The 25,785-nt window shown below is 47.7% G+C and overlaps 1 protein-coding gene across 1 annotated transcript in view; it reads left to right on the top strand.

Moving 5' to 3' along the window:
* PCLAF (PCNA clamp associated factor) overlaps positions 1–23,322 on the top strand; it is a 42,993-nt gene extending 19,671 nt beyond the window's left edge. The window contains exon 4 of the mRNA XM_030190381.1: positions 23,126–23,322. Coding sequence (XP_030046241.1) covers positions 23,126–23,183 — 58 coding nt within the window. The 3' untranslated portion in view covers positions 23,184–23,322. The remainder of the gene's footprint in view (positions 1–23,125) is intronic.
* The last annotated feature ends 2,463 nt before the right edge of the window (positions 23,323–25,785 follow it).

Genomic DNA, 25,785 nt, shown 5'->3' with positions numbered 1-25,785 from the left:
CTGCGACGTGGTCATCTGTCCACACATTCACATCTCATTACTGCCTGCAGCAGGATACCCGACGCGACAGTCGGTTCGGGCAGTCAGTACTTCAGAATCTGTTCGGGGTTTAGAATCCAACTCCACCCCCCTAGGCCCATGTTTTATTCTGTTCCAGGTTACACTCTGTTAGTTGGAAAAATTGTTAGGTCAATCTCAGTTATGTCCTCGCCGTTGCGAGGCCCAATTGACCATGTTTGTTGTTTTGAGTGAGCCTGGGGGCTAGGGATACCCCATCAGTGAGGACAAGCAGGCTGCTTGTTCTCACGACTGGGTTGACGTCCAAGGCAGCCCCCAGCAACCGGAAGAAAACTTTGCGGGCAGTCCCGCACGCAGGGCATGCCCACCGCGCATGCGCGGCCGTCTTCCCGCCCGTGCGCGACCGTTCCCGCTCAGTCTTTTCTTTTCCGCGCTGGAGAGAGCCGTGTTCGTCTCTCTCTCTGTCAGCCCCGGAAACCGGATCGCGCTTTCGCCGCAAATTTTCTCTGTTTTTTCTTTTCGTTCTCCGTTTTTTCTATTTAGTTTAAAAAAAAACAACAAAAAACCGCAGAACTTTGTTTTCCCTCGTCTCTTAGTGGGGGCGTCGCGTTGCGGCCTTGTGGCCGCACGGTCGATTTATTTTCAAGGTGTGATTTTTACCGCCACCATCGACTTTGACTTCGCCGACGCTATTTTTCCGTCGATGTCCTCGAAGGTCCCGAGTGGATTTAAAAAGTGTGGTCGGTGCGGCCGGCATATCTCGCAGACCGACACTCACGCTTGGTGCCTCCAGTGCCTCGGGCCGGAGCACGATATCAAGACGTGTACTTTGTGTCTCGGTCTCCGGAAACGGACACAGGTAGCGAGGCAAGTTCTTCGGGACCGTCTTTTTGGTACTTGCGCCGGCCCCTCGACGTCGACTTCAACGGCATCGGTATCAACGGCTGGTTCTTCGGTACCGGTATCGATGTCCACGAAATCGTCACCGATGGCATCGACCCCAGGAGCACAGGTCCCGCCGGTCCCCCGGTGAAGGCAGGAGTGAGAGGCCCGCGTGGGCAATCGGCCCCGGTCACTCCCTCTACCCAGGGCCCTCGGGACCGAACCCTGTCTGACCCGATCCCTCGAGGCCGAGGGTGATCGACTTCCTCCTCCTCCTCAGTTCCACCGAGCGCTGATGACGGGCACCGCAAAAAGGCAAAGAAGCACAGTCATCGGTCGCCCACGACGCATCTGGCTCCCGGCGCCAGGGGATGAGTCTATGCCTAGGAAGCGGCAGCGTCGAGAGGAGAGGTCCCCCTCTGTAGTAGAGGTACCGCCACGTCAGGGTGCCAGCACTTCGGTGCAGTCTTCTGGACCCGAACAGCTTCCGGCGCCGACGCCTCTACCGGCCCCCTCGCCTTTCCCGACAGCGGGCCTGGACGAGTGTCTCCGAGCCATCCTTCCAGGCATTCTGGAAGGGCTGATGCGCCAGACTGTGCTGGCGCCGGGGGTGCTTGCGCCCTCGGCGCCGCTGACTGTGGTGCCGACGTGCTCTAGCCTGGTGCCGAGGCCTTCGACGCCGCTTGCGGCACCAGTCTCAACCGCCACGCAGGTGGAGTCCTCGTCGATGGAAGGAGCTTCATCCCCGCCAGCGCGGGACGCCACCGAGGCCTCGGTGCCTCGATGTCGAGCCGGGCCCGGTTGAGGACTGAGCTGCACGAGCTCGTGTCCGACACCGAGGAAGAGGCCTCGTGGGGGGAGGAGGAGGACCCCAGATATTTCTCCTCAGAGGAGTCTGTGGGCCTTCCATCCGACCCCACTCCTTCACCAGAGAGAGAGCTCTCGCCACCTGAGAGCCTCTCCTTTGCCTCCTTCGTCAGGGATATGTCTATTTGCATTCCCTTTCCCGTGGTCTCTGTGGATGAGCCGAGGGCTGAGATGCTCAAGGTCCTCGACTATCCATCACCACTTAGAGAGTCCTCCACGGTGCCGTTGCACAATGTCCTCAAAGAGACACTGCTTCGGAACTGGATGAGACCACTATATAATCCCACCATCCCCAAGAAAGCAGAGTCCCAATACAGAATCCACTCGGACCCAGAGTTAATGCGGCCCCAATTGCCTCATGACTCGGCGGTCGTGGACTCTGCTCTCAAGAGGGCACGGAGTTCGAGGGATACCGCCTCGGCGCCCCCGGGGCAGGAGTCTCGCACTCTGGACTCGTTTGGGAGGAAGGCCTACCAATCTTCCATGCTCGTGACCCGCATCCAGTCTTACCAGCTCTACACGAGCATCCACATGCGGAATAATGTGAAGCAACTGGCGGACCTGGTTGACAAGCTCCCGCCGGAGCAGTCCAGGCCTTTTCAGGAGGTGGTTAGGCAGCTGAAGGCGTGCAGAAAGTTCCTGTCAAGGGGTATTTATGACACCTGTGACGTGGCATCTCGTGCTGCGGCCCAAGGGATAGTGATGCGCAGGCTCTCATGGCTGCGTGCCTCTGACCTGGACAACCGCATCCAGCAGAGACTGGCCGACGTCCCTTGCCGGGGGGATAATATTTTTGGCGAGAAGGTCGAGCAGCTGGTAGACCAACTGCATCAGCGGGAAACCGCCCTCGACAAGCTCTCCCACCGGGCGCCTTCAGCATCCACCTCAGCAGGTGGACGTTTTTCCCGGGCCCGGCAGGCTGCGCCCTACACCTTTACCAAGCATAGGTACACCCAGCCGGCCCGAAGGCCTCGTCAGGCACAGGGACAGTCCCAGCGCGCTCGTTCCCGTCAACAGCGTGCGCCTAAGCAGCCCCCTGCGCCTCCACAGCAAAAACCGGGGACGGGTTTTTGACTGGATCCATGGGAACATAGCCGCCCTCAAAGTGTCCGTACCGGACGATCTGTCGGTCGGAGGGAGGTTAAAATTTTTTCACCAAAGGTGGCCTCTTATAACCTCCGACCAGTGGGTTCTCCAAATAGTGCGGTGCGGATACGCCCTGAATTTGGCCTTCCTTCCACCAAATTATCCTCCGGTAGCTCAATCCTTCAGCTCCCATCACAAGCAGGTACTTGCAGAGGAACTCTCCGCCCTTCTCAGCGCCAATGCGGTCGAGCCCGTACCACCCAGGCAGGAAGGGCAGGGATTCTATTCCAGGTACTTCCTTGTGGAAAAGAAGACGGGGGGGGGATGCGTCCCATCCTAGACCTGAGAGGCCTGAACAAATTCCTGGTCAAAGAAAAGTTCAGGATGCTTTCCTTGGGCACCCTTCTGCCAATGATTCAGAAAAACGATTGGCTATGTTCCCTGGATTTAAAGGACGCATACACTCACATCCCGATACTGCCAGCTCACAGACAGTATCTCAGATTCCGCTTGGGCACACGGCACTTTCAGTATTGTGTGCTGCCCTTTGGGCTCGCCTCTGCCCCACGGGTGTTTACGAAGTGCCTCGTGGTGGTGGCAGCGTATCTACGCAAGCTGGGAGTGCACGTGTTCCCATATCTCGACGATTGGCTGGTCAAGAACACCTCGGAGGCGGGAGCTCTCCGGTCCATGCAGTGCACTATTCGCCTCCTGGAGCTGCTGGGGTTTGTGATAAATTACCCAAAGTCCCATCTCCAGCCTGCCCAATCTCTGGAATTCATAGGAGCTCTGCTGAATACTCAGAGACGGCTCAGGCCTTCCTTCCAGAAGCGAGGGCCAACAACCTCCTGTCCTTGGCTTCCCAGACCAGAGCGTCTCAGCAGATCACAGCTCGGCAGATGTTGAGACTTCTGGGTCATGTGGTCTCTACAGTTCATGTGACTCCCATGGCTCGTCTTCACATGAGATCTGCTCAATGGACCCTAGCTTCCCAGTGGTATCAAGCCACCGGAAATCTAGAAGATGTCATCCGCCTCTCCACCAGCTGCCGCAGTTCACTGCACTGGTGGACCATTCAGACCAATTTGACCTTGGGACGCCCATTCCAAATTCCACAGACCACGAAAGTGCTAACGACGGATGCATCTCTCCTGGGCTGGGGGGCTCATGTCGATGGGCTTCACACCCAAGGACTGTGGTCCCTCCAGGAAAAGGATCTTCAGATCAACCTCCTGGAGCTCCGAGCGGTCTGGAACGCATTGAAGGCTTTCAGAGATCGGCTGTCCTGTCAAATTATCCAAATTCGGACAGACAACCAGGTTGCAATGTATTACATCAACAAGCAGGGGGGCACCGGATCTCGCCCCCTGTGTCAGGAAGCCGTCGGGATGTGGTGTTGGGCCTGCCAGTTTGGCATGCTTCTCCAAGCCACATACCTGGCAGGCGTAAACAACAGTCTGGCCGACAGACTGAGCAGAGTCATGCAACCGCACGAGTGGTTGCTCCATTCCAGAGTGGTAGGCAAGATCTTCCGAGAGTGGGGCACTCCCTCGGTGGACCTTTTCGCCTCTCAGACCAACCACAAGCTGCCTCTGTTCTGTTCCAGACTACAGGCACGCGGCAGACTAGCGTCGGATGCCTTTCTCCTCCATTGGGGGACCGGCCTCCTGTATGCTTATCCTCCCATACCTTTGGTGGGGAAGACCTTATTGAAGCTCAAGTAAGACCACGGCACCATGATTCTGATAGCGCCCTTTTGGCCCCGTCAGATTTGGTTCCCTCTACTTCTGGAGTTGTCCTCCGAAGAACAGTGGAGATTGGAGTGTTTTCCGACCCTCATTTCGCAGAACGACGGAGCGCTTCTGCACCCCAACCTCCAGTCTCTGGCTCTCACGGCCTGGATGTTGAGGGCGTAGATTTTGCTTCGTTGGGTTTGTCTGAGGGTGTCTCCCGTGTCTTGCTTGCCTCTAGGAAGGATTCCACTAAAAAGAGTTACTTTTTCAAGTGGAGGAGGTTTGTCGTTTGGTGTGAGAGCAAGGCCCTAGAACCTCGTTCTTGTCCTGCACAGAACCTGCTTGAATACCTTCTGCACTTATCAGAGTCTGGCCTCAAGACCAACTCAGTAAGGAATCACCTTAGTGCGATTAGTGCTTACCATTATCGTGTAGAGGGTAAAGCCGTCTCTGGAGAGCCTTTAGTCGTTCGATTCATGAGAGGCTTGCTTTTGTCAAAGCCCCCTGTCAAGCCTCCTGCAGTGTCATGGGATCTCAACGTCGTCCTCACCCAGCTGATGAAACCTCCTTTTGAGCCACTGAATTCCTGCCATCTGAAGTACTTGACCTGGAAGGTCATTTTCTTGGTGGCAGTTACTTCAGCTCGTAGGGTCAGTGAGCTTCAAGCCCTGGTAGCTCATGCTCCGTATACTAAATTTCATCACAACAGAGTAGTGCTCCGCACTCACCCAAAGTTCCTGCCGAATGTGGTGTCGGAGTTCCATCTTAACCAGTCAATTGTCTTGCCAACATTCTTTCCCAGACTGCATACCCGCCCTGCTGAACGTCAGTTGCACACATTGGACTGCAAGAGAGCATTGGCCTTCTACTTGGAGCGGACACAGCCCCACAGACAGTCCGCCCAATTGTTTGTTTCTTTCGACCCTAACAGGATAGGGGTCGCTGTCAGGAAACGCACCATATGCAATTGGCTAGCAGATTGCATTTCCTTCACTTATGCCCAGGCTGGGCTGACTCTAGAGGGTCATGTCACGGCTCATAGTGTTAGAGCCATGGCAGCGTCGGTGGCTCACTTGAAGTCAGCCACTATTGAAGAGATTTGCAAGGCTGCGACGTGGTCATCTGTCCACACATTCACATCACATTACTGCCTCCAGCAGGATACCCGACGCGACAGTCGGTTCGGGCAGTCGGTGCTGCAGAATCTGTTTGGGGTGTAAATCCAACTCCACCCTCCAGGACCCGAATTTATTCTGGTCAGGCTGCACTCTCATTTAGTTGGTCTTCGTAGGTCAATTTTCTGTTGTGCCCTCGCTGTTGCAAGGTTCCATTGACCTGGATTCTTGTTTTGAGTGAGCCTGAGAGCTAGGGATACCCCAGTCGTGAGAACAAGCAGCCTGCTTGTCCTCGGAGAAAGCGAATGATACATACCTGTAGCAGGTGTTCTCCGAGGACAGCAGGCTGATTGTTCTCACCTACCCTCCCTCCTCCCCTTTGGAGTTGCGTTTCATATTTTTGCTTGTCATTCAACTGAGCGGGAGCGGTCGCGCACGGGCGGGAAGACGGCCGCGCATGCGCGGTGGGCGTGCCCTGCGTGCAGGAACACCTGCAAAGTTTTCTTCCGGTTGGTGGGGGCTGCCGTGGATGTCAACCCAGTCGTGAGAACAATCAGCCTGCTGTCCTCGGAGAACACCTGCTACAGGTATGTATCATTCGCTTTCTCCGAGGACAGCAGGCTGATTGTTCTCACAAACCCGCCCGCCTCCCCTTTGGAGTTGTCTTCCCTTGTCTTTGTCTTGGTACATATGGGACTGACGAACACGAGCCGGTTCGGGCGGGAAGACAGCCGCGCATGCGCGCGCGAGGACTAGCAAAGGCCTTTGCTAGTGAAGTTTCCGATTGGAGGGGCTGCCGTGGACGTCACCCATCAGTGAGAACAATCAGCCTGCTGTCCTCGGATAATACCCTCTACAGGTATGTAGCATTCGCTTTCCCAGATCGCCTCTGGAACCTTTGTAAAAATCGGCGTTACATTGGCCAACTTCCAATCTTCCGGTGTCACGCTCGATTTTACACGATTTGATACCCGCAAGCGAGCCTTCTCTAGAGTAGCCCACACACTCTGGAATGCACTGCCTGAAAGGCTCAGGAAGCAGGTGAAAGCCTTTAATGGAAGAAGTAACTAACTTGTCTCACTCACACACAAGGATTGACTCGGGCTGCACATACTGCAGTGGGACATGTTTATCCACTCTTACCCTAGCTGAGATAATATTTAACCATCTCTCTGACCTCGCTTGCAAGTTTCTTCAAATCAATCACCTTATTTTCTAATTCTTCCTACTTTTTTACTTATCTATATGTTACAACTTTGCCTTACCCTTCACTACCAATTATAATGTTCTAGTACATATTGTGTTGTCATTGCAAGTAGTATACCATGCCATACTTTCTATTGTTTGAATATTTTTACTGCTCTAATTGCCTCCTGCTCATGCTTGATCTGTTCTTACTGTACACCGCCTTGAGTGAATTCCTTCAAAAAGGCAGTAAAATCCTAATAAATAAAATAAATAATCCAAGGGGCGGAAGAATGTTGAATGCCCAAGCGCACCAAAAGCTGAAAATAAGTGGTCATAAACATTAGGCCCATATAAGTTAAGTAAAAAGACTTCCTGACCCATGATATTCAAATGTAGACGTATGTACTGCCCATTCCCATCCTGAACTACTACGCATGCCTTACACTGCAAAAGTTTATGAATGAGGATAGCTACTCCACCTTTTCTTCCCTCCGCAGAAGAGAAAAAGCACTCCCCCACCCATCACTGCCTTAGTTTTAGGTGTTCAGCATCCGACAGTTTAGTCTCTTGAAGGCATGCAAGGGAAACCTTGTGACGTTTTAGTGCAAACAAGTTTTGTCCGTTTTACAGGGGAGGTTGATACCTGATAAATTCGAAGAGATTAATCTAGGAGCTTGAAGTTTAGCCAGGGTCCCAACTCCCAAGTATAATATAAACCAAACTTCATAAGTACTACTACTACTATTTAGCATTTCTATAGCGCTACAAGGCATACGCAGCGCTGCACAAACATAGAAGAAAGACAGTCCCTGCTCAAAGAGCTTACAATCTAATAGACAAAAAATAAATAAAGTAATCAAATCAATTAATGTGAACGGGAAGGAAGAGAGGAGGGTAGGTGAAGGCGAGTGGTTACAAGTGGTTAAGAGTCAAAAGCAATGTTAAAGAGGTGGGCTTTCAGTCTAGATTTAAAGGTGGCCAAGGATGGGGCAAGACGTAGGGGCTCAGGAAGTTTATTCCAGGCGTAGGGTGCAGCGAGACAGAAGGTGCGAAGTCTGGAGTTGGCAGTAGTGGAGAAGGGAACAGATAAGAAGGATTTATCCATGGAGCGGAGTGCACGGGAAGGGGTGTAGGGAAGGACGAGTGTGGAGAGATACTGGGGAGCAGCAGAGTGAATACATTTATAGGTTAGTAGAAGAAGTTTGAACAGGATGCGAAAACGGATAGGGAGCCAGTGAAGGGTCTTGAGGAGAGGGGTAGTATGAGTAAAGCGACCCTGGCGGAAGATGAGACGGGCAGCAGAGTTTTGAACCGACTGGAAAGGGGAGAGGTGACTGAGTGGGAGGCCAGCAAGAAGCAGATTGCAGTAGTCTAAACGAGAGGTGACAAGGGTGTGGATGAAGGTTTTGGTAGAGTGCTCATAAGGTCAGGACTCCCAGATGCCCAGCCCTCATCCAGGAGTTGCAATCCCCTTGCTTACCACAGTGAAACATAGGAACCTGACCCACAATGGTCACACCTTCATGTGGCATACAAACTACCCCAACAAATGTCAACATCCAGACAACAAACATCCCAAACTGCCTCACCCACCCCATCCCCTCTCCACCTCCAACCCTCCACATTACTATGCCAAGGATTAAGTGATCACATTATAATGCTTTGGGGGACCCCCTCTCGTGTGAGAAGAACAAAAAAAAAAAAACCACAGTATGGCAAACCATGACCATGATTTACCATACACCCACCCTTACTGAGCCACTAACCAAATATACAAGGTAGCAGCAGCACGTTCTCCAATAAATCACATCCAGGGCTGCCCCCAAGTTACCCCACTTTGCCAATGAGGCATCATTATTCCTAATGGCTCATTTAACATTTTTAATAATCAGTGCCTATCATTCACCCTATACCCACAGTAGGAATATATTGAGATTAGTCCATGTTGCCTCACCACACACTCATTACATGTTTACACACATTCATATTATTCCACTTTGTGTTCGCACTAGGCGTCAATTGTAGACCTCAATTGTTTATAACTCCATTCCAGGCAACCCGCCAGCCTCTCATGTCGCCCGCAGAATTCCAAAAAAAGTGCAGAAATCTTCCAGCACAATGTAAGTTTAAGACTGGCTCACGGACACTCCATTCAACCAGTCGGACGCGCTTTCTGGAGAGTCATACGACGCCATTGTCCATTACTGAAAATTCAGTACTGCATGGTACCGCAGCTGAAACTTGTTTCTTTACCAGCAGCTGCGCACACAATAGGGTAAACAGTCTGCGCTGCGCTGATAGTGCTGCAGAGTAATCTTGGGAAAGACACACCTCCGTACCCTCAAACAGAACCTCCTGTCTGTGCGCTCGATTAATAGTGAAGAAAGGAGTCTTTCTGTGCTGAGTTGTGGAACTTGCCAATTACAACTCTGGGCCTCCGCTCCCCAGACTGTTTGGAGCCCAGTCTATGTGTCCTTTCCAGCCGCACCGACACGGATCCGTCCTCAGGAGACAACAAGGCGCTAAGCCACCGTTCCAGCACTTGTTGCAAAGCCTTCTCCGAAACCGCCTCTGGCACTCCCACAAACCACAAATTGTCTCTGTGTGCGCGGTTCTCCAGGTCCTCAAGTTTAATCTGTTGGGTCTTGACCAGCTCCACCAGCCATGTGAGCTTTGCGCCCTGAGTCTGTGCCCTGCCCTCTAGGTCAGAGACTCTACATTCCAGCTCACCCATTCTCCGAGCCAACTCCAAGATAAGTTGCGATTATTCCTGCAATCTGCTCCGACAGCTGTTGAAAGCGCGAATCTAAAGCCTGCACCACTGACACCGTAAGCTTTGCGATCACCCTCTGTGCAGGCTAGGTGCGGGACCTTTGTGGACTCTGCCATCTTGTTTTCGGCATGCTTATTGCGTTCTGGTCCCTTCTTAGATGATTTTGACGCCATTGTGGCTGGAGAAGTAAAAAATATTTGTCCATAAAAGCTGGTGCTTTTTATCTTGCTGAAAGCACGTGTCGTTGTGTAATCCGCCGATGAAAGAGGATTGAGGAGCGAACCCCTGAGCAGTTCCAGACTTGCACGTCTGACGCTCCTCACCGCATCACGTGATCTCCATCAATAATTGCACTTAAATCTTTCCTAAAAAGAGAAAACAAGGTTTTAAACTGCTCTGCAAATATTGTGATTTTGACTGTGTGTGACCTGATTGTTTTCAAACTGCTTTATTGATATCTGGAAAACTAGATTTCGGATTTCAAAACTGCCAGATAGTATTAAAACTCTCTTTCCTTGACTGTAATTGTACTGAACTCTTTCCCATCCCCCATCCTCATACCACCTGGTTTTCTGCAGACAATCTAAAACGATTAGGAGGGGCTAGTTTCTGTTCAGAGCTGGGCAACTTCAAGGGCCTCACTTGTCTCCTGCCTCAAGGAAACTCACTCAGATAAGCTTTTGTGCTGGCTTTCTTCCAGGAATTTCCTACTCTAAAACTGTGCTTTTGGACATTTCTGGTGCATTTTGTAACCTTGTCTTCCCCTTATCCTAACCAGCTGTGTAGATAATTGGCTTAATACAATTCTAGAGAGGTTTTACAACAAACAAAATCCACACGTTTTAAATTTTAACCCCCCCACCCCAAGACTTCCACTTCCTAAATAGCTTTCCTACATACACTACTTATCACAAATTAACTCCACCCAAATACAAATCTCTCTGCATGACTCTTATTCTCTGTAATAATTGTGGTGTTTTAGTTTCAAGGCCAATCATCTGGACACTAAAAGCTTGTCCTATGTCATCAGCTCGCTAGTTTAAAAAAGGAGCTTAGTAAACTAAAGGAGGAATTAGATACACTTAAAGCAGCTTCAAAGACTCCACAAAATCATACTGCTCAGAATCAAACCAAATTCACACCACTGCCTCAAAGGATAAAACCACCTAAAAATAGATGGTTCACAGTAGGCTCAGGCAGAGTTCGTTATGTGACACACAAGCATCCGCCCTCACAAGTGATGCCCCTACAGAATTCTTTTGCACCATTACAGCACTGTGATATTCCTGAAAATAGAACGGATGCAGGAGAAAAAGGAATGAAGGTACCCAAAGGGTTAAGACACCCCCAAATCACTAAAACGCATACCAGGAAATGTAGATGGAATGCAATGACCACAAATGCTCAGTCTAAGCAATAAAGTTCATGACCTTCAAGCCCTGATGGTGGAGGCAGACTTAGACATTGTTGCAATCACGGAGACGTGGCTAAATGGTTCCCATGAATGGGATGCAAACATACCAGGCTATAATCTATTTAGGAAGGATAGAGAGGGTCGTAAAGGTGGAGGAGTAGCTCTGTATGTGAGAAATGATATCACGGCGACTGAAATGACAGGGACCTGGGGAAAAGAAGCAGCGATATGGATCACCTTAAAAAGAGATGATAGAACCTCAGTCCATGTGGGTGTTGTCTACAGACCCCTGACACAACTGGAAGAACTAGATAGGGATCTGATCGCGGATATTCAAAAGTTAGGAAAGAAGAGGGAGGTGCTGTTGCTGGGAGATTTCAATCTGCCGGATGTAGATTGGAAGGTTCCGTCGGCGAAATCGGAGAGAAGTAGACAGATCGTAGATGCTTTCCAAAGTGTTTTGCTCAGACAAATGGTGACGGAACCCACGAGGGAGGGAGCGACGCTGGATCTGGTGCTCACAAATGGGGATAGCGTGTCAAATGTCCGAGTGGGTGCCCACCTGGGCGGCAGTGACCATCAAACGGTTTGGTTTGATATGACTGCTGTAGTGGAGGGCAGCCACTCAAAACTCAAAGTCCTGGATTTCAAGCGTGCTGACTTTACTAAAATGGGGGAATACCTGAGGAAGGAGCTGATGGGCTGGGAGGAAGTACAAGAAGTGGAAGGACAGTGGTCCAGGCTGAAAGAAGCTATAAATAGGGCTACAAACCTTTATGTAAGGAAAGTAAATAAAAGCAAGAGAAAAAGGAAACCGATATGGTTCTCCAAGCAAGTGGCTGAGAAAATAAAGGCTAAAGAGTTGGCGTTCCAGAAATACACAAAAACTCAAGAACAGGAACACGGGAAGGAATACCGGAGGAAACTGAAAGAAGCCAAGAGAGAGATACGTCTGGCGAAAGCGGAAGAACAAATGGCTAGAAATGTAAGGAGGGGTGACAAAAATTTCTTCAGGTATATTAGTGAAAGGAGAATGACTAAAAAGGGAATTGAGACTAAAAGATACTGCGAACCGCTATGTAGATAGTGATGAAGGAAAAGCAAATTTGCTAAATAGATACTTTTGTTCTGTTTTCACAGAAGAAAATCCTGGAGCAGGACCGCGATGGACTGGGAAAAAGTACAAATGATAGTGGAGTGGATACAGCATCATTTACAGAAGAGAGTGTGTATGAACAACTTGTAAAGCTAAAGGTGGACAAAGCCATGGGACCGGACGGGATCCACCCCAGGATATTAAGGGAGCTCAGAGAGGTCCTGGCGGGTCCTCTTAAAGATTTGTTTAATAAATCCTTGGAGACGGGAGATGTTCCAAGGGATTGGAGAATGGCGGAGGTGGTCCCTCTTCACAAAAGTGGTGATAGGGAAGTAGCTGGAAACTACAGGCCGGTAAGCCTCACTTCGGTTATTGGAAAAGTAATGGAAGCGATGCTGAAGGAAAGGATAGTGAATTTCCTGGAAGCCAATAAGTTGCAAGATCCCAGACAACATGGTTTTACCAGAGGGAAATCGTGCCAAACAAATCTCATTGAGTTTTTTGATTGGGTGACAGGAGAATTGAATCAGGGACGAGCTATGGACGTAATCTACTTAGATTTCAGCAAAGCTTTTGACACTGTTCCCCACAGGAGGCTTTTAAATAAACTGGATGGGCTGAAGATAGGACCTAAAGTGGTGAACTGGATTAGGAACTGGTTGACGGACAGACGCCAGAGGGTGGTGGTGAATGGAGTTAGCTCGGAGGAAGGAAAGGCGAGTAGTGGAGTGCCTCAAGGATCGGTGCTGGGGCCGATTCTGTTCAATATATTTGTGAGTGACCTTGCCGAAGGGTTAGAAGGTAAAGTTTGCCTATTTGCGGATGATACTAAGATCTGTAACAGAGTGGACACCCCGGAGGGAGTGGAAAACATGAAAAAGGATTTGAAGAAGCTAGAACAATGGTCTAAGGTCTGGCAATTAAAATTCAATGCGAAGAAATGCAAAGTGATGCACTTAGGGAATAGAAATCCACGGGAAACGTATGTGTTAGGTGGCGAGAGTCTGATAGGTTCAGACGGGGAGAGGGACCTTGTGGTGATAGTATCTGAGGATTTGAAGGTGACGAAACAGTGTGACAAGGCGGTGGCTGTATCTAGAAGGTTGTTGGGCTGTATAGAGAGAGGTGTGACCAGCAGAAGAAAGGGGGTGTTGATGCCTCTGTATAAGTCGTTGGTGAGGCCCCATCTAGAGTATTGTGTTCAGTTTTGGAGGCCGTATTTTGCTAAGGATGTAAAAAGAATCGAAGCGGTGCAAAGAAAAGCTATGAGAATGGTATGGGATTTGCGTAACAAGACGTATGAGGAGAGACTTGCTGACCTGAACATGTATACCCTGGAGGAAAGGAGAAACAGGGGTGATATGATACAGACGTTCAAATATTTGAAAGGTATTAATCTGCAAACGAACCTTTTCCGGAGATACGAAGGCGGTAGAACGAGAGGACATGAAATGAGATTGAAGGGGGGCAGACTCAAGAAAAATGTCAGGAAGTATTTCTTCACGGAGAGAGTGATGGATGCTTGGAATGCCCTCCCGCAGGAGGTGGTGGAGAGGAAAACGGTAACGGAATTCAAACATGCGTGGGATAAACATAAAGGAATCCTGTTCAGAAGGAAAGGATTCTCAGGAGCTTAACCGAGATTGGATAGCAGAGCCGGTAGTGGGAGGCGGGGCTGGAGGTTGAGAGGCGGGGCAGACTTATACGCTCTGTGCCAGAGCCAGTGGTGGGAGGCGGGACTGGAGGTTGGGAGGCAGGGATAGCGCTGGGCAGACTTATACGGTCTGTGCCAGAGCCGGTGGTGGGAGGCGGGGCTAGTGCTGGGCAGACTTATACGGTCTATGCCAGAGCCGGTGGTTGGGAGGCGGGGCTAGTGCTGGGCAGACTTATACGGTCTGTGCCCTGAAGAGCACAGGTACAAATCAAAGTAGGGTATACACAAAAGTAGCACACATGAGTTGTCTTGTTGGGCAGACTGGATGGACTGTGCAGGTCTTTTTCTGCCGTCATCTACTATGTTACTATGTAATCCTCTTATACAAAAATATTAGTCTATAGGAGAATAAAATGCATGCCATCCAGTCTACCAGCCTCACACTTTAATGCCCCATAGAACTACCACACATTGACTTGCATGTTTGTCAAATAATGCGTATTAGTCAATGTTGTACACACCTAAATTTAAGATACACTAATAAATGTTTTTTAATGAATGTATGTTCCTACTAAGGATGCAATATCTAACCTGGTCTAAAGGAGTATTGCTTATCCATCCAGAGCAAATTGTAACTAGTTTTAATATGGCTAAAGATGTAAAGAAAGGTGACAAGACTTTTTTCAGATATATTGGAGAAAGGAGAAGAGATAGGAATGGAATTGCGAGACTGAAAGATAAAGATGATGAGTGGCTATGTGAAGAGGGATGAAGATAAAGCGAACGTGCTAATCAATTATTTCTCTGCAGTGTTCACGGAGGGAAATCCTGGAGAAGGACCGCGGTTGGCTGCCGAGGGACTGTCTGGGAATGGAGATATTGCGCCGTTTACAGAAGAAAGAGTTTATAAACAGATGGAGAATCTGAAGGTGGATAAAGCTATGGGGCTGGATGGGATACATCCCAGGATACTGAGGGAGCTCAGAGAGGTCCTGGCGGCACCTCTTAAACATTTAATAGATCTTTAGAGATTGGAGACAAGCGGATGTGGTCCCTCTTCACAAAAGTGGAGACTGGGAAGAAGTGGGAAACTACAGACCGGTAAGTCTCACGTCGGTGGTAGGAAAAATAATGGAGTCGCTGCTGAAAGAAAAGTTAACGTTCTAGATGCCGACAGGCTACAGGACCCGAGGCAACATGGCTTTACCAAAGGAAAATCCTGCCAAACAAATTGACTTCTTTGGGTGATCAAAGAACTGGATGAGGGACGTGCGCTAGATGTAATCTACTTGACCTTCAGCAAAGCCTTTGCTACGGTCCCCCACAGAAGACTCGTGAATAAGCTGAAAGGGTTGAACTTTGGACCGAGTGGTGAACTGGATAAGAAACCAGTTGACAGGTGGCAGAGGATGGTGGTAAATGGAATCCACTCGGAGGAAAGGAAGGTGAGCAGTGGAGTTCCTCAGGGGTCGGTGCTGGGGCCTATACTGTTTAATATATTTGTGGGAGATATTGCTGAAGGGTTGTAAGGAAAGGTGTGCCTTTTGCGGATGACACGAAAATAGCCATAGGGTGGATACCCTGGAGGGAGTAGAAACGATGAGAAGTGATCTCCGAACCTTAAAAGAATGGTCGCGGGTCTGGCAGTTTAAAATTTAATGCCAAGAAGTGTAGTGATGCACTTGGGGTGCAGAAACCCAAGAGAGATACCGGATAGGAGGGGAGAGATTAGTAAGCTCGACTCAGGAGAGAGACCTTGGGGTGTTAGTGTCTGAGGATCTGAAGGTAAGAAACAATGTGACAAGGCGACTGCCGTGGCCAGAAGGATGCTAGGCTGCATACAGAGGGGCATAACCAGCAGAAGAAAGGAGGTGTTGATGTCCCTCTACAAGTCGTTGGTGAGGCCCCGCTTGGAGTATTGTGCTCAGTTTTGGAGGCCATAACTTGTTAAAGATGTAAAAAGCCTGGAAGTGGTGCAAAGAAAAGCTACAAATACGGTATGGGATTTGTGTTGCAAACCGTAAGAGGAGAGACTTGCTGACCTGAACATGTATACCTTGGAGGAAAGGAGAAACAGGGGTGATATGATATAGATGTTCAAATATTTGAAAGGTATTAATCCGCAAATGAACTTTTTTCCGGAGACGGGAAGGTGGTAGAACTAGAGGATATGAATTGAGATTGAAAGGGGTCAGACTCAGGACTAATGTCAGGAAGTATTTTTTTCATGGAGAAGGGTGGTGGATATGTGGAATGCCCTCCTGTGGGAGGTGGTGATGAAAACTGTAATGGAATTCAAACATGTGTGGGATAAACACAAAGGAATCCTGATTAGAAGGAATGGTTCCATGGAATTTTGGGTGGCAATGCCAGTAATTGGGAAATAAAACGGGAGCTGGGCAGACTTCGTCTACACCCTGATTGTGACTGAATAGATAGGGATGGTCTGGAGTGTAAATTTTAAGGGGCTTCGACATTAGCTTCAGAACTTAGTACAAAAACAGTACTGGGCAGACTTCTACGGTCTGTGCCCTGAGAAAGGCAAGGACAAATCAAATTCTGGTATACATATAAAGTGTCACATACCATGTAAAATGAGTTTATCTTGTTGGGCAGACTAGATGGACTGTACAGGTCTTTATCTGCCTTCATTTACTATGTTACTGTGATATAAACTTCAGGGTCTTTTGCAATGGTGGGGGGAGGCCCTAAGGCATAGCACATAAGTAATGGTTTTAGCAACAGCATGTTAATAATAAACCTCCTGATTATAGTGAGTTATATTTAATACAAAAACAAATATTACAATATCGTATGGATTTTTTCATTCAGCTAGCCACAGCTAAAAAAATACAATTCTTCAGCAACTCTCCAGACCGGTCAAGACACTTGGGTTTGCACTCCTACCAGCAGAGGGAGACTGAGAAAAACTGAGCTTTGGACACTATATATAACCTGTGCAGACCCCCCACCTAGCCAGTATTTTCTCAGTCTCCAGCAGAGGGTAGACTGGTCTGGTAGGACTTGGGGTTTTCTCGGGGCCTTTGATTAAAAAAAAAAGTTTTGAAACCCTGTGCTTCAGGGATTTGGGTCCGGTGGGGCCTGGAATTTCCCTGTGGGGTGTCACACCCGGGTAGCCGGCTCCCGTGCCTCCTCAGCCACTAGCAATGGGGCACTAGTAAGCTTGTTAAAAAAATAAAACGCTAGTTAAAGATCCGGTGTGGTACCTTTTTTTTTTTTTTTTTCTGGGCTGGCTGGAGGAGCAGACCTGTTTAGTTGGGGGAGGACTCTGCTAGTGCATAGGGCAGAATCTGCATGGTTCCCTTCCCCTGCAGAGATGTCCACCGGCAAACTGCTTCACTGCCGTTTGTGTTCGCACCGGGGTTTAGAATTGGTGGGAGCTCAATGTCTGCTCTGTGGAGAGCCCAAGCAGACGTCTCCAGCGCCTCCGGAGTTATCAGTGGAGGTCCCCGTGGCGGTCTCGGCTGGCATGGAGACAGGTCCGCAGGCGGGTACGGTGGCTCAGTCTTCGGGAACCGCTACCATTTTGAGTCCCCCATGCGCTCCTGATCAGTCACTGTTTGTACAGAGTCCTTAATTTCTCAGTCAGCCTTCCGGTAATGAGTTCAGGGGGGTGGAGTTCCTCCCTCCCCCCCCCCCCCCCCCCCACTGAATTTATTCAGTGAGCTTGGGGAGGGAGTCATCTCAGGAGAAGTATTGTGCGCTCCCTGGGGAGGATCCCTCAGTTGTTAGAAATTGTCATAGGGATGAACTGGCGGAGCTGATTGAACATGTGTCCTCTACACTGAGCTGTCCGAAACCCCCGTGGGAGAGGTGAAGCAGGTTGACCCCCTGGTTAAAGGTATTCGACGTACGGCGCTGCCCTTTCCCATGAAGAAAGATCTTTGCGAGATGGTTTCTCAGGAGTGGGCTTCCCCTGATTTCTCTTTGTAAGGTGGCTCGGGCCATGTCTCGGCTTTATCCTCTACCCCAGGAGGATAGACTCTTTTAAGCTTCCCACAGTAGATGCAGTCGTGATGGCTGTGACTAAGGCTACAGCTATTCCCGTAGATGGTGACGTGGCTCTCCGTGATCCCCAAGATAGAAAATTGGAGTCCTTTCTGAAGTATTGGTTTGTGGGGTTTGGTCGCTCGCATTTTCGCTGGGCCAAGAAACTGTTGGATGAGTCTGTAGTGGTCAGGGCCTCTTGTGTTTAGGACTCGGTGAAGTTAGAGATGGGCTCTTCCTATCTGATGATCTTTATGATTTGTTGCAAGCATCAGCGAAGAATGTGGCTTTAGTGGTAGCGGCCCATTGGGCACTGTGGTTACGAGGTTGGGCTGCAAATGCGGCCTTCAAGTCTGTTGTGTTCGCTTCCCTTTAAGGATTCCATGCTATTTGGATAAACTGGGTCGCAGACTTGTGGATACAAAGGTTCCTCGGCTTCCGGAGATTCGTCCCAAAGCAGGCAGCCGGGGGACGTCGACATATGGTCCTTCTCGGGATGCTCGCCGTTACAGTGGAGCTTCCAGAGATCGTTTATCAGCGCACCCAGCCATTTTGAGGGGGCCACCGTGGATGGCGCGACTCCTTGAGGGGGGCACTGTTTCGGGGCATGCCTCACAATGATGGGATGGGGGCCCAGCCTCTGGTGCAAATGGACACTCGGCTGAGGCAGTTTTACCAGAGGTGGGCCCAGATTACATCATCAGTGGGTGCTCGAAGTGGTATGCGATGGGTACTAGTTGGAGTTTGACGGTCCGCTTTCCCAATTTTTTTTCTGGAGTCCCTGTGTCGTTCCAGTCTCAAGGCAGTAGCGATTTGAGACACCTTACTGTGTTGGATCGACCTAGGAGTGGTTGTGCGTGTGCCTCGAAGTCAGCAGGGAACAAGTTCAATTTACTCTGTGGTGTCCAAAAAGGAGGGTTCCTTTCATCTTTAGACCTCAAGAGGGTCAATGGGGCCCTAAGGGTTCCCTCGTTCTGCATGGAAACATTGCATTCGGTCATTGTGGCGGTCCAGATTGAAGAGTTCTTCATGTAGTTGGACCCGACAGAAGCTTATCTGCACATTCCTATCCACGCAGCTCATCAGCGTTTTCTTTGGTTTGCCATCTTAGGGAGGCATTTTCAGTTCTGTGCACTGCCTTTCAGTCTTACGACGGCTCCTCCATACCTTTTTGAAGATCATGGTGGTGGTAGCTGTGGCTTTGCAGAGGCAGGACATTTTTGGTGCATCCCTATCTCGATGATTGGTTGATCCAGGCCAAATTGCGAGCGGAGAGCAAATCTGCGACAGCTCAGGTAGTTTCTTGGAGTTGCTCAGTTGTGAGTCACTGGGTTCCATTGCAGTCTCAGGAGTATCTGGGAGTTCTTTTTGACACAGCCGGATGTTTGTACTGCCTGCCCGATCGCCAAACTGCAGGGGCAGATTTGATGGCTTCTTTCATAGAATGAATGATGGGAATGATGGCGGCGGCCATAGAAGTAGTTCTGTGGGTCAGAGCACACATGCGGCAACTGCAGTGGGCTCTTCTGAGTCGCTGGTCTCCGCAGACTTGGGGAATTGGAGGTACGGTTGCCTCTGACGGGAGCTGTAGAGCATGAAAAAATAGTTCTGAGTATTGCATAGTCTCATCCTAATGACCCTATAGTACACAATTTTCAAAAATGAAAGTTGCCCCTCAAAGTTTGTAGCCTTTTCTCATGGGTACCAGTACATTTGTGCTCTTCGCAGGAATCTTGTAGTTTATACTTCTGTCAGCATGAAGCTGTTGGGTGCCTGAACAATAGTATACTAAGTGTTTAGAATAATCTTTGAAGCTATAACAGCAGCTTCTCCCACAAATGGGCAAGTGTGGGATAGGATATGGTATATGTATGGGCACTTGTCTGCTAATCTCGTATATGTTGATTGTACTCCACTTAATCTTTAGGCAGATTATAAATTTGTAAAATATATTTTTACTGGTAACTTAGCATAATGTGAAATTCTACTTTTGACATCCAAGTTTCCATCTTGTCAACTATTCTTTCCAACCCAAACGGGGGGGGGGGTAAAATGACACTGAACATTTTTAATGGAATAGGATGAAACTTGGTATGGAGAAGGGGGTAGAACCAGTGAAAGACCATTTGAAAATGGGCCAGATCAGTCAAGTGGGATTCTAGGAAATAGTTGCTGCCCCTTCCTAAAATCTTATCGCTTCAAAACTCAGTGAAAATACAGCAGTTGGGGGAATGTGCTCTTTTCAAAACTGCCTGTCCCTGTTCCTTTCTTCCCTCCCCCACCCCCCTCTCTGGGCTGCAGTTTAGTCACTGTTTTATTATCTTAATGACACTATAAAAACTGACTAGTACAGTTCTGAGTTGCTATGTGTACTTTCACATAATGCATTAGTGTGGCTTCACTGCTAAAGGCATGTTAAGGAAGGGGGGAAACATGAGAATATATTTTGTAGATTACAGTAAGTTAACACATGGAGTTTAGTTAAATATTTATACATACTAGCAGGAGTTTTAGTGCCACCTCCCATATGCAGTTCTGACAGGAGGCATAACTTGTTTCAGCATGGCAGTGGGTGGCACTGACAGCAGAAGCCTCGTTTTTCTTTATTCAAAGCAGGACTCTAGCCAAAACTATAAATGTTCTTCCTTTCCATTTGCTATGGCAAACTGCACACACACACACGAGTAGATCAGTAGCTGCATTTTGGAGTTTGTGTTCTCAGTACTGAATCACAGTGGTTTAGTTGAGGTCCTAGACTTTATTTTAAGTGGATTTTCCTCTACTAGTATTGAACAAGAAAAAGCTCATGCAGTTAGCTATAATTGACTATAGAATAGCTATAGAGATGATGATTCAGATAACTGAAATCTTAGGTTGAGCAGTGAAAGCAAGGGTGGGCAAACCTTTGATGTCCAAGGCTTCATTAGGAGTTAACTGGTTTGTGTGGGGGGGGGGGGGGGGGGGGGCATTGCAGGCTGGTCTGAGAAGGGTCCCTCCCCAAACCTGGTTATGTGGTGATGGTTATATTAAGTTTGCATCGACTCAGTGATATCTTAGCTGTCAGTGTTCTGAGCAAGATCATCTTTTAAACATACTGGTATTCAGCCATTTGTTCCGTAACAATGCCAGAGTGGGATCTGCATCAGCTGTGTAGATCTTGCAGACTGCAAGAGAGAACTTAATCATGGCTCATGGGTATTGGATGCTATAAGAAAAAAACATGAACTCCCAGCTCACCACAGCTGCTGCCCCTACCACACTGCCAGTACAAGAGCCTAAAAAGAATACAGGCTTTGAAGACGGAGGGGTAGTGCAGACTGCTGGGCCAAACTCCACATGTGTGCTGCATTTTGCCCACACATAAGTATGTAATTAATATGGTTTAGGAATGTAAATATTTGGATAAATGTTTAGCATCTGGTTTTATTGCAAATTTCTATAGCTTACCTTTAAATATAACTGAGTAGAGAGGTGTGGTAGCTGTGTTAGTCCACTTTTAAAGGTAATCAATAGAAATAAAACATGGAAAATAAAATACCTTTTTTATTGGCCATAACTTATTACATTTCTTGATTAGCTTTCAAAGGTTGCCCTTCGTCAGATCGGAAATAAGCAACTGTTGGTAGATGACTATATATAAGTAAAACATCAAAGCATTTCAGTGGCAGTCGAACAGGATGGGGGTGGATAGGTGAGAGATATGCATGGAGACAGGAGGGTGACAAAGCAGTACTTTTTTATGGTTTATAATGGGCTAGAAAACCCAGATCTTAAGTCCTGTCTGGTGGGTGTCAAAATATTTAATCATTCTGACTTTAAAACAATACAGGAATGTAAGACCTTTGAAGTTACCTTTCAGGATTCTTACTATGAAATCATTGGTACAGTGTTCTGGTTTTGTAAAGTGCCGCCCCACAGGCATGACATCCTGGCTGGCACTGGCATTTTTCATATGATGTCGATGTAAATTAAATCTTGTCTTTAGCATCTGGCTTGTTTCTCCAATTCATCACATTTTTTTTACACTGAATGATGTATACCACATTGAAAGATGAGCATGTAAAGGATTCCTTTGTTGAATACTAGCCGTTAAAACGGGCGAGTATTGGTATGGTTTTTTTTTTTTGCAGGGCCCCCCCTCCCAGCCAGCTGGAAGGCCCCCTTCTGTCCTTCCCTTCCAGCTCCAAGGCCCCCCTCCTTCTGACCTCCCATGTCCAGCATCCTCCCTCCTTCCCTGCCAGCTCCAAGGTCCGCTGCCCCCTTCCACCCGGGCCGGGCCCTTTCTTTGCTATTGAACTTACAGCGCAGAAACCGCAGCAGGCAGATCAGCTCCCATCGGCCTTCCTTCCCTGCCTGTGTCCCGCCCTCGTGTGACATAACTTCGGCGAGGGCGGGACACAGGCAGGGAAGGAAGGCCGACGGGAGCTGATCTACCTGCTGCGGTTTCTGCGCTGTAAGTTCAATAGCGAAGAGAGGGCCCGGCCCGGGTGGAGGGGGGGTGGCAGCGACTCCGGGGGGGGGGGGGGGGGAGCTGTAGTGACCTTGGCGGTTCCCTCTTTCCCCTTCTGCAGTTTCTTCTCTGTTCAGTCATCACGTCTTGACGCGGGGGCGGGACAGAGAGGGAAGTCTCTACTGTGCATTTGCAAGTGAATCGGTCACTTGCCATGTATATGTTTGATTTTTCCTTTGTGAATGACTGTGGGGTCCTGTGAAATGTTTTGGCATAGTTTGCAGCTGGATATATTGCAAGGATGTGTGCCATTCTTTTCTTTTTGAGTCTGTGTTGGGAGCTTACTTCTAATTAGCTTGTGTTTTAAGTTGGGTGGCTGTCGGAAGGCCAGCACTAGTGGGGATGGGAATAATCTTTCAGTAATTCATCCTCCTGGAATAGAGGCTGCAGATCTTTTGATTTTTCTTAATTTTTTCCAGCTCTGGGTTGTATGTCGCTATAAGGGGGATTCTGTCTGTGGCTTTTTTTCTTTGTATTGTAGCAGAGTTTCTCTGGGTGTGTTTTGAGGGAGGAGGCAATATTCTTGGAGATTGTTTTGGGGTTGTAGCCTTTCTGTTCAAAGGATGCAGTCAGGTGTCTCTGTCCCCTGGGTCAGAGCAGATACGGTGGAAAGCCTTTGAAAATGTAACAGTACACTTAATCTATGTGTCATGTTTTATACCACACACTATTTAACACAACAGGAAGAAAACTACATGTGGGGCTTAAAAGGCTAGCTTCTAACACTACATCTAGTTATGCGATGGTCCACTCTGTAAACCATGTTAATCTGTCCCAACAGGTCTCGTCCTCTACTACTTGATCCTGCAGAGGAGGATGCTGGCTCGGAGGAGGACTGAATGCTCACCTGTCTTTTCACTTACATATAACTTCAGTGCTTGTATTGGCTGTTTTGAGTGTACATTTGTATATATTCAGGTACTTTTGGTGCTTGTACAGAACATTTAAATAAAACTATTTAGTCTTTTTACTAATGTATTCATAAGCCTTGCTGATTTCAGAATCTTATTTACATTGGGAGGGTGACATTACTAAGTAAATGTGCATTATTTGCTGCAGGGCTTTAACAGCACACAGTGGAGGCAATTCTCCATAGATGTGCACTGTACCAATTCTTTAACAGCAGTTAAAACATGTGATAGTTGATAGCCATGTTAACTTGAGGTATAAGCACATAGGCCAGCTCAATGACTGAAAAATTGTAGGCAATTAAGCAGGTAACTTAGCACTTAAACATGTAGAATACTAGGCATGCCCCTTTCAGGTCCCCATGCCCTTTGCAGGTGCATACTATGGATTTTGTTTTGCACACAACTTGCAGAACTAATGGCAGTTAGGTGCATAACTTCTATTTATTAAATATTTTTATTTTATAAAACAATACAAAATAGAAAAATAAAATGCATGTGATCAGTAAAACCAAAAGGCAAAGTGGATCAAGAATCTACAAATAACTATAGCCAGATGGTGTGATTTGTATATCATAACTCTAAAATAAGAAATTGTTCCAAGGATGCAAAATAAGTTGAACACACAGACTGTAGCTCAAAAGGACTACTTTTGAGCAAAATTATATTTAATATGCAAGGGATTCATATTTATGTGACACTAAAGCCTACCACATAAATATGAATATTGAGCTTTTGACTTTACAGTTTCTTAATTTGGATAGCAACTGCAATCAAAATATGTTCTCCATACTTCAGAGAAGCAGAGTGAAGAGTACCAAAGAGATTCTCATATGTCAAGGGTTCTCTGATGCACAACACTTTGAGTCCAAAAATTGTGTAGGAAAAAAGGAGATGATCCAGAGTTCCTGGAGAAGACCAAGACAAGCAGAGATTTGATATTAATTTGAATCTAAATAGTTTGACAGGAGTCCAAATATCACAATGCATTATGCAGTCTTTACTTTTTGTAATAGAAGCTGAAGCAGAGCATCTGACCAGAATACACCAAGTTTGATTCCACTTGTGAAGGAGAAATGTATGCTTGTTTGCCATTTGGATTAATTAAACCTAATCTAGAGAAGAAAATAATCACAATTATGTATCTTTGTAAATCCTAGAAGCAGAAAGCATTTATGAGGAAAGAACAGAATCTAAGGTAGGGGATAATGAAGCAAGAGTAGTAATATTCAACTTTCTGCCTTTTTATAATATGCATAAACAAGCCACTTGAGAAGTCCGAGAGGCAGAAAACATTTGAGGAAAGAACAAAATCTAAGGTAGGGGATAATGAAGCAAGAGTATTAATATTCAACTTTCTGCCTTTTTATAATATGCATAAACTTAAGCCATTGGGAGAGAAGTTTAGTAAAAGCGAACAATTTACCTATTCCAAAGTCCAGAATATGAAGAGAAACTTTGCCACACAGGCTAAAACTCACAGTAAAAACTTTTTCAGATACATCAGAAAGCTCGCAAGGGAATGTGGGACTGTTTGCTCATGAAGGAGCATTCAGGGAGGACAAGGCTATAGTGGAGAAACTGAATGAATTCTTTGCTTTAGTGTTTATGGAAGAAGATGGAAGATTACATCTGCCTGTACTGGAAACAGTTTTCAAGGGTGGTGATTCAGAGGAACTGAAAAATCTCTGTGAACCTGGGAGACATACTTATGAATTAGAGTAGTAAAATCACCTGGGCCAGAGGGCATACATCCAAAGGTTCAAGCATAAAATTGCTGATCTGCTATATGTGTTAAAATTGTTCATAGTACTACTACTTACCATTTCTAGAGTGCTACTAGGGTTACTCAGCGCTGTACAGTTCAACAAAAAGGACAGTCCCTGCTCAAAAAAGCTTACAATCTAATGGGTGAAATGTCGTGTCAAGTGGGGGCAGTCTAGATTTCCTGAATAGAGGTATGTTGGTTAGGTGCCAAAGGCGACATTGAAGAGGTGGGCAGGGAGGGGGCCTGAAGATTGGAGGGTGGCCAATGTGACGTTTTTAAAAAGGGTTCCAGGGCCAATGTTAAGTGAAGTCCTGGATTTGGTGGATGTCTGGCGCACCTGGCAGAACGTGACTATACTCGCATGTCACAGGCACACACCATGTCCAGGATAGATTTACACTTTAATTTCTCATCTATTTACAATGATACAGGCAGCAGAGATTGGGCCCATTAAAATCTCAGATCATGCTATAGTATCCGCTTGCTTGGAGTTCCCACAACACTATCAGTGGAAGTTCCCTGTTTGACTTTATGGGGAAGGGAGATTTTTTTTGTTCAAGTGTACAGCGCTACGTATGTCTAGTAACATAGTAGATGACGGCAGAAAAAGACCTGCACGGTCCATCCAGTCTGCCCAACAAGTGTGTACCTGCCTTACTCAGGACACAGACCGTACAAGTCTGCCCAGCAGTACTTCCCGCCTCCCATCACCGGCTCTGGCACAGACCATATAAGTCTGCCCTCCACTATCCTCGCCTCCCAACC

The sequence above is a fragment of the Microcaecilia unicolor genome, chromosome 1 (assembly GCF_901765095.1).
Source record: "Microcaecilia unicolor chromosome 1, aMicUni1.1, whole genome shotgun sequence".
Lineage (NCBI taxonomy): Eukaryota > Metazoa > Chordata > Amphibia > Gymnophiona > Siphonopidae > Microcaecilia > Microcaecilia unicolor.
This window is presented reverse-complemented; position numbering and strand designations above follow the sequence as displayed.